This window comes from Harpegnathos saltator, unplaced genomic scaffold, assembly GCF_003227715.2.
Source record: "Harpegnathos saltator strain DR-91 unplaced genomic scaffold, Hsal_v8.6 scaffold694, whole genome shotgun sequence".
Lineage (NCBI taxonomy): Eukaryota > Metazoa > Arthropoda > Insecta > Hymenoptera > Formicidae > Harpegnathos > Harpegnathos saltator.
Window position 1 is genome coordinate 1,987,094 of NW_020230531.1, and position 14,527 is coordinate 2,001,620.

General features: G+C 32.6%; 1 protein-coding gene across 2 annotated transcripts; it reads left to right on the forward strand.

Moving 5' to 3' along the window:
• Positions 1–8,421: 8,421 nt before the first annotated feature.
• nompB (intraflagellar transport protein 88-like protein nompB) lies at positions 8,422–14,438 on the forward strand. Of its 2 annotated transcripts, XM_011151849.3 has the most exons (17): positions 8,422–8,524; positions 8,658–8,813; positions 9,077–9,127; positions 9,342–9,517; positions 9,632–9,827; positions 9,908–10,125; positions 10,228–10,337; positions 10,413–10,459; positions 10,808–10,965; positions 11,057–11,243; positions 11,315–11,501; positions 11,579–11,726; positions 11,829–11,940; positions 12,038–12,106; positions 12,210–12,510; positions 12,781–12,897; positions 13,600–14,438. In XM_011151849.3, exons 2-17 carry the CDS (start codon positions 8,685–8,687, stop codon positions 13,713–13,715), a joined length of 2,322 nt encoding a protein of 773 aa, XP_011150151.1. In that variant the 5' UTR covers positions 8,422–8,524; positions 8,658–8,684; the 3' UTR covers positions 13,716–14,438. The 2 variants fall into 2 exon arrangements, with proteins under 2 accessions (XP_011150151.1, XP_011150149.1); XM_011151847.3 differs by having other exon boundaries at positions 10,228–10,459.
• Positions 14,439–14,527: the final 89 nt, after the last annotated feature.

Here is a 14,527-nt window from a genome sequence, read left to right on the forward strand (position 1 = left end):
ACTGAAGACCAATCAGCTGCCAGGGAACGTTGTTAACGGCGCCTCGAGCGCTACGTCGGTCTGCGGAAACTCCTCGGCCAACGGTACGAGAGCGCAGTTATTAAAACAGTTTCAAGGTCAATATTCGAAATATATTTCAGAAAAATATTTGTGAACAAAGCAATCAAAATAAATAATATTCGTCACGTTCGTGCTTTTTATTTCTAAAATCGATGTCGATTGAATAGGTTTAACGGATTGCCTATTATTCAAATATATTATTCAAAAGCTTCAACAAGCCTTCATTGTTTTTACCGACAATTTAAAGTGGTTCTGGTTCAATAAATGGCTCTTTCGAGCAGAGCTGTTAAGCCAGCGGCACACGGTGCTTGTTTTCGTGCTGAATTGTTTGCTGGATGAAAATACTGCGTTCTGATTGGTGCATTTCTATCCATCTTCGGAAATGTACCAATCAGAACGCAACATTTTCATCTACAACGTCTAATAAGATACTACGTAAATTACATTTTCTCTCTTGCGAGAACACTGACTGTGAGACTGTGTACTCGTTAATTAAGCTAGAAAATAAATGTACACTCGCACGTCTCGACTCGCGCGTGTGGATGTTAATAATAATAATTAAATATACGTACGTTTCACGTATAACGTGATTGACTTGGAGTACTCCACGGTGTTATTTATAGCGACGCATTCATACTTTCCCTGATCTGTTACATCGGATTCGATAATCTGCAAGGCACCTCAAACATAAAATGCGTTATTCTCGAACAGCGTGCGGACTGCTCTCAGGATTTTCTTGTCCAAAGAAAGATCAATGATGCGATCGCAGATCTCGTGTATGTCATGTCAAAATAGAGACAGTTTGAATTCGGCGTAATATGATTCTTGGAACAGACGTAAACAAGTATTGTGAAGTTTGAAGCGAGTCTTTCACAGGCATGCTTTGAAAACACGAGTTGTTTTCATTTTCAGCTAACGGACGACGCAGGCATCAACACTGATCGGCAAGGTCAGCGACTGGTGGGGGGTAACCGTGCCTTCCCGATTGTTTGGTTTCGTACCCTTATATATGACTGCGTGATTGCGGCAAGGACATTGCGCCTCGAGCCGACGAACGACGCGCATACCGCGACGCAAAGTACGAGTGTCGGTAGTCGTATCGGTTAATACGCGTTTCTTTGTCCCCGAATTTTACTTGCGCGAGTGTTAGAACTAGAGTCAGTGTCGTCACCAGTGCTACGATGGAGTATCCGGAGGTGCTGCGACGGAGACCAGAAGGAGGACGTCGGATCGAGAAATCAGGATGGAGAGAGGACATGGAGCGCGCCGAGAGACGTGGACAGCGATACATCATGTATGGTATTCGAGGTACCTCGAGTAATTATTATTATGCAGGATTTTTCTGATTTTAACAGACCTTACTCGAAGTAAGGACATACCCGAGTCGAAATTAGATCAGCATTCATAGTTTATCATCTGAAAAATGATAAAATAGCTTGAGATTTGATTATTCATTAACCTAATTTCACGTAACATGAGCTCTACTTTTCTTTTCTCATAAAATATGAATGTCTATTCAAGCAACGTTACTGAGGCAAGCTAAGGTTTATAAATACAAATTTGTAATTATGTTCTCAATGAAAAATTGCACATAATCTAGAAAACTATGAATAATGATCTTAGAATCTGATATAAATTTTACAAGTGTTGATTTTTATTCGTCTAATAATGCTCAGATTGCTGTTTTCGTTTAGAATCTGCTAGAATGTCCGTTTCTCATTCTTGTTTATCTTTCTTATTGTACCGAATCTGAATCAAAATCTCTATTAGTGAAACAGCATTATTAGACATAACCGTTATCTTTTTGCAGCTTCAGCTCTTTTGAGAGCTACAATTCTCATCATTCTCATTAGAAAAAAGAAAAGAAAAAAAGAGAAGAAAAAAGGAAAAAAGAACTTTAAGAATGATGAGAATAAAAAGTGTTTTTCATCTCCCATTTCCTCTAATTTTTATATGATTATTTAATCCTTATATATTTATCTCACGCGCAGTTCTAACAAAGGTAGTTCTATTTACGTTTTTATATTTGTTCTCTTTCTTGCACTGTTAAGCGAATATATAATCAATATCAACAAAAATTGCTCATTTAAATTAAGAATATAAGGATTAAGTACATATACATTATCGAGATAAACAAGTATCAAATAACTGCGGAATATGTCGCTGTTGAAGACTCATCATGGGCGAGACTGCGAGAGTAGCCAGATGTAACATTCAGGTAGGACAAAGCTTTTTTCACTACTGCGCATCTAGATATTCTGCATTGATTTTTCAAATTGGATGCAATTTGCAGGATTAATGTAGAATTAATATTTCGACTCGGGAAAAACTTTTTTTTATCAAATTCTAACTTATACAAGTGAATACTTGAAAAATGAGAACGAATTGTCATTGCACTTGGACAATCTTCTGACACTGATTTATGGTGTTGATCGATATTCGATTTTCGGTACTGATTTACTCTTTCATTTCTCTACAAGAAAAAGAAATTGATACGACTCGTTCATTTAACCGTGATAATTTGATGAATAAATTAAATATTGACCGATCTTCAATTTTCGGTACTGATTTATTCTCTCATTTCTTTATAAGACAAGAAAAATTAATACGAATCATTCGTTTATCCGAGTTAATTTGTTGATTAAATTAGAGGGATAAATACCTGAAAAATGAGAACAAATTGTCATTGTACTTGGACAATTTTCTGATACTGATTTACGGTATTGATTGATATTCGATTTTCGGTACTGACTTACTCTTCCATTTCTCTATAAGAAAAAAAAAATTCATAATCGTTCATTTATCTGCTTTAATTTGATGAATAAATTAAATATTGATCGGTCTTCAATTTTCGGTACTGATTGATTCTCTAATTTCTTTATAAGAGAATAAAAATTGATACGAATCGTTTTTTTATCCGACTTAATTTGTTGAGTAAATGAATGGAGAAAGTACCTGCAAGATGAAAACAACTTGTCATTGCACTTGGACAATTTTCTTGACACTGATTTAAGGTATTGATCAGTCTTCGGTTTTCGGTACTGATGTATTTTCTTATTTTTTTATAAGACAAAAAAAATAGATACGAATCGTTCGTTTATCCGAGTTAATTTGTTGAATAAGATTAGAGGGGTAAGTACCTGAAGAATAAGAACAAATTGTTATTGCACTTGGACAATTTTCTGACACTGATTTACGATATTGATCGATATTCGATTTTCGGTACTGATTTACTGTTTCATTTCTCTATAAGAAAAAAAAATTCATACGAATCGTTCATTTAGCCGCGTTAATTTAATGAATAAATAAAATATTGATCAGTCTTCGGTTTTCGGTACTGATTTATTTTCTCATTTCTTTATAAAACAAAAAAAATTGATACGAATCGTTCGTTTATCCGAGTTCATTTGTTGAATAAGATTAGAGGGGTAAGTACCTGAAAAATGAAAACAAATTGTCATTGCACTTGGACAATTTTCTGACACTGATTTACAGTATTGATCGATATTCGATTTTCGGTACTGATTTACTGTTTCATTTCTCTATAAGAAAAAGAAATTTATACGAATCGTTCATTTAGCCGCGTTAATTTGATGAATAAATAAAATATTGATCAGTCTTCGGTTTTCGGTACTGATTTATTTTCTCATTTCCTTATAAGACAAAAAAATTGATGCGAACCGTTCGTTTATCCGAGTTCATTTGTTGAATAAGATTAGAGGGGTAAGTACCTGAAAAATGAAAACAAATTGTCATTGCACTTGGACAATTTTCTGACACTGATTTACAGTATTGATCGATATTCGATTTTCGGTACTGATTTACTGTTTCATTTCTCTATAAGAAAAAAAAATTCATACGAATCGTTCATTTAGCCGCGTTAATTTAATGAATAAATAAAATATTGATCAGTCTTCGGTTTTCGGTACTGATTTATTTTCTCATTTCTTTATAAAACAAAAAAAATTGATACGAATCGTTCGTTTATCCGAGTTCATTTGTTGAATAAGATTAGAGGGGTAAGTACCTGAAAAATGAAAACAAATTGTCATTGCACTTGGACAATTTTCTGACACTGATTTACAGTATTGATCGATATTCGATTTTCGGTACTGATTTACTGTTTCATTTCTCTATAAGAAAAAGAAATTTATACGAATCGTTCATTTAGCCGCGTTAATTTGATGAATAAATAAAATATTGATCAGTCTTCGGTTTTCGGTACTGATTTATTTTCTCATTTCCTTATAAAACAAAAAAATTGATACGAATCGTTCGTTTATCCGAGTTAATTTATTGAATAAGATTAGAGGGGTAAGTACCTGAAAAATGAAAACAAATTGTCATTGCACTTGGACAATTTTCTGACACTGATTTATAGTATTGATCGATATTCGATTTTCGGTACTGATTTACTGTTTCATTTCTCTATAAGAAAAAGAAATTTATACGAATCGTTCATTTAGCCGCGTTAATTTGATGAATAAATAAAATATTGATCAGTCTTCGGTTTTCGGTACTGATTTATTTTCTCATTTCCTTATAAGACAAAAAAATTGATACGAACCGTTCGTTTATCCGAGTTCATTTGTTGAATAAGATTAGAGGGGTAAGTACCTGAAAAATGAAAACAAATTGTCATTGCACTTGGACAATTTTCTGACACTGATTTACAGTATTGATCGATATTCGATTTTCGGTACTGATTTACTGTTTCATTTCTCTATAAGAAAAAGAAATTTATACAAATCGTTCATTTAGCCGCGTTAATTTGATGAATAAATAAAATATTGATCAGTCTTCGGTTTTCGGTACTGATTTATTTTCTCATTTCTTTATAAAACAAAAAAATTGATACGAATCGTTCGTTTATCCGAGTTAATTTATTGAATAAGATTAGAGGGGTAAGTACCTGAAAAATGAAAACAAATTGTCATTGCACTTGGACAAATTTTTGACACTGATTTATGGTATTAATCGATATTCGATTTTCGGTACCGATTTACTCTTTCATTTCTCTATAAGAAAAAAAATCATACGATTCGTTCATTTATCCGCGTTAATTTGATGAATAAATTAAATATTGATCGGTCTCCAATTTTCGGTACTGACTGATTCTCTAATTTCTTTATAATGGAAGAGAAGTTGATACGAATCGTTCTTTTATCCGACTTAATTTGTGGAGTAAATTAATGGGGTAAGTACCTGCAAGATGAAAACAACTTATCATTGCACTTAAACAATTTTCTAATGCTCACTTATAGTATTGATCAATATCCGGTTTTCGGTACTGATTTAGTCTTTGATTTCTCTATAAAAGAAAAAAAGATTGATACAAATCATTTATTTATCCGTGTTAATTTGATGAATAAATTAAATATTGATCAGTCTTCTGTTTTCGATACTGATTTATTGTCTCATTTCCTTATAAGACAAAAAAATTGATACGAACCGTTCGTTTATCCGTGTTAATTTGTTGAATAAGATTAGAGGGGTAAGTACTTGAAAAATGAGAACAAATTGTCATTGCACTTGGACAATTTTTTGACACTGATTTATGATATTAATCGATATTCGATTTTCGGTACTGATTTACTCTTTCATTTCTCTATAAGAAAAAAAATTCATACGAATCGTTCATTTATCCGCGTTAATTTGATGAATAAATAAAATATTGATCGGTCTTCAATTTTCGGTACTGACTGATTCTCTAATTTCTTTATAAAAGAATAAAAATTGGTAGGAATCGTTCTTTCATCCGACTTAATTTGTTGAGTAAATTAGTGGGGTAAGCACCTGCTAGATGAAAACCACTTGTCATTGCACTCAGACAATTTTCTAATGCTGATTTATGGTATTGATCAGTTTTTGGTTTTCGGTACTGATTTATTTTCTCACTTTTTTATAAGTAAAAAAAAAATTGATACGAATTATTCGTTTATTCGAGTTAATTTGTTGAATAAGATTAGAGGGGTAAGTACCTGAGAAATAAGAACAAATTGTCATTGCACTTAGACAATTTTCTGACACTGATTTATGGTATTAATCGATATTCGATTTTCGGTACTGATTTACTCTTTTATTTTTCTATAAGAAAAAAAATTCATACGAATCGTTCATTTATCCGCGTTATTTTGATGAATAAATTAAATATTGATCGGTCTTCAATTTTCGGTAGTGACTGATTCTCTAATTTCCTTATAAGAGAATAAAAATTGATACGAATCTTTCTCTTATCCGACTTAATTTGTTGAGTAAATTAATGGGGTGAGTATCTGCAAGATGAAAACAACTTGTCATTGCACTTAGATAATTTTTTAACGCTGATTTATAGTATTGATCAATATCCGGTTTTCGGTACTGATTTAGTCTTTGATTTCTCTATAAAAGAAAAAAGACTGATACAAATCATTTGTTTATCCACGTTAATTTGATGAGTAAATTCGATATTGATCGGTATTCGATTTTCGGTACTGATTTCTCCTTTCATTTTTCTATAAGAAAAGAAAAAATTCAGGCGAATTGTTCATTTATCCGCGTTAATTTGATGAAAAAATTAGATATTGAACGGTCTTCGATTTTCGGTACTGATTTATTTTCTCATTTTTTTATAAGACAAGAAAAATTGATACGTATCGTTCGTTTATCTGAGTTAATTTGTTGAATAAGATTAGGGGGGTATGTACCTGAAAAATAAGAACAAATTGTCATTGCACGTGTGCAATTTTTTGACACTGATTTATGGTATTAATCGATATTCGATTTTCGGTACTGATTTACTCTTTCATTTCTCTATAAGAAAACCGAAAATTAATACGAATCGTTTAATCCGCGTTAATTTGATGAAAAAATTAGGTACTGATCGGTGTTCGGTTTTCGGTACTGATTTATTCTCTCATTTCTTTATAAGAAAAGGAAAATTGATACGGATCGTTCGTTTAACAGAGTTAATTTGTTGAGTAAATTAGAAGGGTATGTACCTGAAAAATAAGATCAAATTGTCATTGCACTTGGACAATTTTCTGACACTGATTTATGATATTAATCAATATTCAATTTTCGGTACTGATTTACTCTTTCATTGTACTATAAGAAAAGAAAAAATTGATACGAATCGTTCATTTATCCGCGTTAATTTGATGAATAAATTAAATATTGATCGTGCACTATGGGGGGGAGAGGGAGAGGGATGGGGATAGGTGGTAGAAAGATTGCTAGGAGAGGGGGGAGAGGGGGGATGAGAGAGGTTTAGGAGGGGAGAGGCTAGAAGGAGGAGGAGGAGGAATAAAAGGATGAGAGAAAGAGAGAGCGAGGGAGAGAGTGTGAAGGAATGGAATGAATGGAGGAAAGCGAAGATCGGCGATAGGAAATAAGAATTATAGGAGTAACAGCGGCATAGAAATATAGATATATACATATGTATAAGAATAGATGATAAGCGAACAATTAATTATAAGAGATAAGCGAGCGAGTAGATGTAAGACGTTTGTAAAGTAGATTTAAGGGAGTGTGTGTGTGTGTGTGCGAGGGGCGTGTAGAGGCGAGCGTAATAGGAAATAAGGAGGAGAGATTATATTAGAATTTGTAACCCCGCCAGGGGAATCAATAAAATATACATACAATTAAATATTGATCGGTCTTCAATTTTCAGTACTGATTCATTCTTTCATTTCTTTATAAGAGAAGAAAAATTGATACGAATCATTCGTTTATTCCAGTAAATTTGTTGAGTAAATTAGAGGGGTAAGTACCTAAAAAATAAGAACAAATTGTTATTGCACGTGGACAATTTTCTGACGTTGATTTACGGTATCGATCGATATTCGATTTTCGGTACTGATTTACTCTTTCATTTTTCTATAAGAAGAGAAAAATTGATACGAATCGTTCGTTTATCCGAGTTAATTTGATGAATAAATTAGATATTGATCGGTCTTCGATTTCGGTACTGATTTACTCTTTCATTTCTCTATAAGAAGAGAAAAATTGATACGAATCGCTCGTTTATCTGAGTTAATTTGTTGAATAAGATTAGAGGGGTATGTACCTGAAAAATAAGAACAAATTGTCATTGCACGTGTGCAATTTTTTGACACTGATTTATAGTATTAATCGATATTCGATAAAAATTCATATTATAAACAATGTGCGAGACCGTGCTTGTCAAGTACGCTATTATGGTTATAGCACGGACATAAACCGCCTAAAAATGGATGTAGCACGGACTGCCACCACATACAGGTTTTACCGCCGAAACCTGAAAGTGGATGTAGCATCGTAGTTCCCCTTTCAAAATGGATGCAGATGGTGTCCTTTCCCAGTGCGGAAAGTCGGTGTCGCAGAAAATGTCGTGTTAGCCGCTCTCAGGTTACTTTCTGCTACTACTAAATTTTTATTCGTCATTGTTAGATGTGAAATTTTCGTTACGTTATAATTTCAAATACTTTGAAAGAGAACCAGACAGGTTAGTTCTGTGATTTTAATTTGTCCAAATTATTCATATTAAAACCATATTTAGAAATGGCTAATTTTATAAAGAATCATATTTATTTGTATACATGCATAAAACTCACTAATAAATATTTTGTATATACAAGGTGAATAATATAACAATATAAAAAGCCATGGCTGCGGCAGGAATTGAAGATGACATTTATATGGGATATAATGATTATTCATCAGTGTATGACATCAATGAGCAGGATGAATTATTTCAGGAGGTTATTAAAACAAGCAATGCGAAAAGATCAGTAGTAAGTATCATATATATTTATTGGTCACACTTGTACTCTGTATGAAGTTGTTCAAGTTTGTTTCATTGTTTACTAGAAATACTAGCTAGTAGAAATACTTTATAGAATCATCATAATGTCGTCATTCTGTTTCATTTTGTCAAAAGTTGAAACAGAAACAAATATTAGTTAATAGTTATTAACTAAACAAGTATTAGTTAACAATTAATCAAAATATTAGTTTAATTATTGTTTCTAAAATATTTATGAATGTTTCTTGATAGTTTACTCCAAAGACACCTGGTAGTGCAATGCGTTTTGGAACATCAAGCAGAGTAAGCAAGCTGTTAAAAAAATAGTTTATAAAAGTTTATTAAATTTGTTTATATTATAATAGTTTATATTATAGATAGTTTATATTGTAAAATTGGTTATTCATATTATAAAATAGTTTATTTTGTAATATATTATTGTTTATATTTCTCATAAAATTGATGTTAAATGTATGAAAACTTTGTTACGTTACATCTCAAGCTTTTGCTTTTTTAGTTTCAGAGAAGCGGCACTACCACATCAATGCAGCCTATGACTGGTGGGCTTAGACCAATGACAGCAGTTAGAAGTGCTGGATATACCAGCAGTAGTAGACAAACTTTTGATCCTCTTAACATGGGTAGCAGTACAAAAGTTCCTGCACCACCATTAGAAACTAATAAAGAAGACACGTAAGACTTTATATCTACAAGTATATTTATTTGTATATATTGTATTATATTTTTTTTACATTCTATTTGCAACATTAGAAGATTATGCAATAATTGTCTGTTTTATTATTTAAGGCCAGAAGAAAAAATAAAAGCTACAGAAAGGAAGATAATGAGTCTGATAGAAAGTTCTGCCGTGTCAGCTTCAGAGAACAATATGAGGATTGCCTTAGAACGCGCGCGTGAAGCTTCCTCAAGAGAAAGAGCCCTTATACGACTGCAGGAACAAGCTGGTCTCAGTGATAGTCATAATATAGATTTGACGTTTGCTGTAAGCTCTTTAAATCGCTGTAATTTCTCATGACTGTTTCTCTCTTTGTAATCACAAATGTTCTATTCGTTTTTCAATAGGTGTTATTCAACTTAGCTATTCAATATACAAACAATGAGATGTATACAGAAGCTATAGCGACTTATCAGGCTATAACAAGGAACAGAATGTTCAGCAATAGTGCCAGGCTTAAAGTCAATATGGGTAATATTTACGTGAAAATAGGACAACTATCTCAGGCTATTAAAATGTACAGAATGGCATTTGATCAAGCCCCGACTGTTCATAAAGATCTAAGGTGAATACATTGACATACCAGATTGTAACTGAGAACTATTGCAAAGAATGTTCCGGCACAGTCCTTAACAGTAACAACATTAACCCGACAAACATTTCGCAGAATAAAAATAATGCATAACATGGCGATGTTGTTTGTACAAATGGGTCGATTAGAAGAAGCAGCTAATAGTTTTGAATGGGTGATGAGAGAAAGATCCGAATTTAAAGCAGGTTTGCACACCGTTTTGTGTCATTTCGCGTTATCTCATCGTGATAAGATGAAAAGAGCGTTTTTTGAATTATTAGAGGTACAACTTAACGTAGATCAAGAAGACAAGTACAGTATGAATCCCGTGAGTTGGCGACAATTTTATTTTCATGGCTAGAGTTATATATTTATGAAGATATTGCCGGCACTTGCACCGCTATGTATCATAGTGTGCACTAGTTCGTAATTCACGTGAAAATGCACATATTTTACGTACACATTTATATAATGATATATATTCTTTTTTCATCAAATATACAATACTTATTATTGCATCTTATCTTCTGTTTTGTGTGCTTCTACCTTTTCCAAATATTAATAGAAATATCCACTTGTATGTGAACATGTGGTAGAATCGTGAAATTATACATCAATAGTTATTCACATAAATATATAAATATAAAAATTTTCTTATTTATATATATTTTTTTAGGACGACGCTGCATCCAATATATTGAATGAAGTTATAAAAAATGACGATTTATCAAAGCTAGAAAAAGAAATGAAATTAGAAGCTGAGAAGACTATACTTTGTGCAGCGAAACTTATAGCGCCTGTTATTGAGGATACTCTCACAGCTGGATTCGCCTGGTATATCTCAAATATGATAAAAATAACATATAAAAATTATATTGCATTTTGAAAGACTTAATATAGAGCAACGCAATTGTGTCTCTTTCAGGTGTGTTGACGCCATAAAATCTTCGGCTTATAGTTTCTTAGCTGCAGATTTAGAAATAAACAAGGCCATGGTATTTTTACTTAACCGAGAAACTCAACTGGCCATAGATACATTAAAAATGTTCGAAAATCGTGACACTAAAGCTAACAGTGCAGCAGCAACTATGCTTTCGTTCATCTATTATTTGGTAAGTAAAGAATTATAAATATTTACAGATGTCTGGTCTATTCCCTGAGTTTACAAAGAAGTGTTTTTTAGCAGGGAGATTATGATCAAGCGGAGAAATATGGTGAAGCAGCTCGTAATTCTGATGCTTACAATGCAGCAGCCTATGTTAATTTATCAGCTTGTGCAATTAAAAAAGATGAATTTAATATCGCCAGAGAGTTGCTCTTATGTGCATTGGAAACAGATGCAAGTCATGTACAAGCTTTGTACAATCTAGGTAATTATTTCGTTAATGTAATCATTTTTCCGTTATAAATTACATATATGTTCATTAATTTAATATACTTTTTACAGGTTTAGTTTACAAAAAACAGAACATGTACGAAGAGGCTTTAGAGTGCTTTTGGAAAGTCCGTAACATTGTTAGACATGATCCGGAAACGTTATATCAGCTTGGTCATTTGTATCAGCTGATGAATGATGCCGATCAAGCGTCTGAATGGTAATTTGCAAAGTTAAATAATCTCTAAGCTTTATGTATTTTCTTACGGCAATAACTTTGTAATGATTTATGTATATAGTTTTAATTTAAATATCATTTTAGGTATAATCAGTTGTTAGGTATAATATCATCTGATCCGGGAGTTTTGCAAAAGTTAGGGGAAATGTACGATTCAATGGGAGATAAGCAACAAGCATTTCAGTTTTACAGCGATGTGCGTATCATAGTTGAATTTATTGTTTAATTCTATTCACTCACGTTGATACAATAGCATTCTCTTTGTATTCGTTATAATTTATCGTTTGCTGCAGTCTCACAGATTTTTTCCTGCCAATTTTGAAGTGATAGATTGGCTGGGATCCTATTTCATATCGATGCAGGTATAATATAATATTAAATTTTTTTACATTGCCTAAATAGTATATTGCTTTCTATGTAATAAATGTAAAATGCTCTGTGCATTTTCCTAATTTTCTCTTTAAGGTTGCTGAAAAGGCTTTAACTTATTTCGAAAAAGCGGTAGAACTCGCACCGGACGAACCCAGATGGAGATTATTGGTTGCCGCATGTTTAAGACGCATTGGTCAATTTCATAAAGCTCTAACGGAGTATCAAAACATTCACAATAAATTCCCAGATAACATAGAATGCCTGAAATTTTTAGTTAGGCTATGTAGCGACTTGGGTTTGAAAGAAGCGCAGATATATGCAGCTGAATTAAAGAAAGCTGAGAAAGTTAAAGAACTAAAAGAAAGACAAGGGTCAGCAAGGCCAGGCACGACAGGTACATACTTGAGAAGAAAAATTATTAATCTATTTAACAGGTTAATAATGTTTGAGTAACATGTAAATATATTATGTGGATATGAAGTGTGAATATATTATGTATAATTAAAACTATTATAGAATCTACGTGCAAAAAAATAATTCAATGAATTATTTTTTCTTATTAAGCTGTTCTGCTTAGATATTGATTGAATATATCTAAAAGTACAAATTACCTATTGTTTTTAAGTATATCATAATTGAATTTCAATTGTACGTTTTCATGCAGGATCTCGGAAGAGTAATAGCGGGACATCATCGCGAGCTGGCTCAGGACTAAGTGTAATGTCAGATCATAGGCCAAGTCCGGATCGACGACCAATTGCAGACCGAAATGATTATCAAGGTACGTCAAAAATTAATAAAACTTCCAATCAATATAACCGTGTCTCTTATATTAAGAATATCTCTGTTTACTTCCCCGCCTGAGCGACTTTTATAATCTTTGATAAGATTGTCTATTACGTGATTTTAATGCGATTATGCAATGTGCGTAAAATGTAGCAATCACGTTGGGGAAAGGGGAGATAGTGGTTTAGCATTGGGTAGTTCTATCGAAAGCAAACATCAGCAAGAGTGATCTACAGGTAGCGCGTGAACTCTAATGGATTAAATACATGATGGATGGCCGCAGCCTCTTTGACTAGTCTATTCTTACGCTCTCTCTTTATCTCTACTTAATACTCGGTAAAACGTTAGCGATTCGAATTATGAATCTAGGGATAAATATTATCAGGATATTTGTTGTATTTACATCTAGAAGTTGTTCTATAGAAGTGGAGCAAGCATGAAGTTACTGCGTAATTCTAATTGAATATAATTTGTATTACAAATATTCTAATTCTTAAAATGTCAGCTCCGTCTACGTGTGTGATGTGATATCAGACGAATCAGAAAAATTTTTTAAATTGGAATCTTGGCTCTATTGGAATTACGAGCCTGTTTCTCACGTGACTTGATATTCGCGAGATTTTATAACTTAATTCATTGAAGTTGTTGAAATCTCGTAAATTAATTTTAACGTGTTTTAATTATCTTGTCTCTATAGGTGTGAATTACGTAGATCCTGTAGGACCTCTCCCTACGCGTCCAATGACAGCGGCTGGGAAACGAGACGACGATTTTGGTGACGAGGAACTTGGGGATGATCTCCTTCCCGAGTGATAATATCGTGTCTGTATGAGTGTTGTATAGTTTTATATATTCTTTAACGAAAGTAGAGGACATGCACGGTAAGTAAAATAATACCATAACTAAAAAAAAAAAAAATAATTACCACGATTTTTATGGTGCTATTTGAGCCTGAATGCACCACATTAATTATATTTTTATTTTATATGCATTCGTCTTGAAAAAGAAGTAAGAAAAGTTGATAAAAATATGATTCGTTTAATAATATTGTTTTTGATAAACTTGTAGTATTATACGTTTATACGTGTAATCATTATTTACTTTACACGCAACATTTCTCTGTCATAATAATCTAAACGTGTAGATTTAATTTTGCGTGTATCAACATCCTCAACGTTGCAATAAAGTTTATCACTGAGAAATGATTATCTAACATGGATACTGTGAACTGGTGTATAATTTATTAATATAATACTTATAATATTCAATACTTTTTATGATTATAGATTATAGATTAATGAGATGGGGGGGAGTCATTGGATCAAGTGATTTCAAATGCTGTACTTTTGAGTGGCCAGCCGACCACTCAAAACCAAGTACGAGTTGATCGCGTTTGACATCTCTTATTAACCTTATGTCAGTCAATGCCCTTGTTCACGGAATTCCTTTATCACATATTGCGTGTTATAGAATTACAGAATTGTCGCCAATTATATATACGCCGCATGAATATATCGTTTATCTTTCTCCATCCTCCATAAATTTGTAATTAATTAAATGAATTTTAATCACTATAATTTTTAACTATAGTTGTTAATAAAGTCTTAGCGACTACTTAAATACCT

What these genes read in the sequence shown, in the direction of transcription:
- nompB (XM_011151847.3), top strand. Translation starts at nt 8,685, where the DNA reads ATGGCTGCGGCAGGAATTGAAGATGACATTTATATGGGATATAATGAT. An exon ending in GAAACTAATAAAGAAGACAC is followed by an intron (nt 9,518 to 9,631) that starts GTAAGACTTTAT and finishes TTATTATTTAAG; the next exon opens with GCCAGAAGAAAAAATAAAAG. An exon ending in ACTGTTCATAAAGATCTAAG is followed by an intron (nt 10,126 to 10,227) that starts GTGAATACATTG and finishes AACATTTCGCAG; the next exon opens with AATAAAAATAATGCATAACA.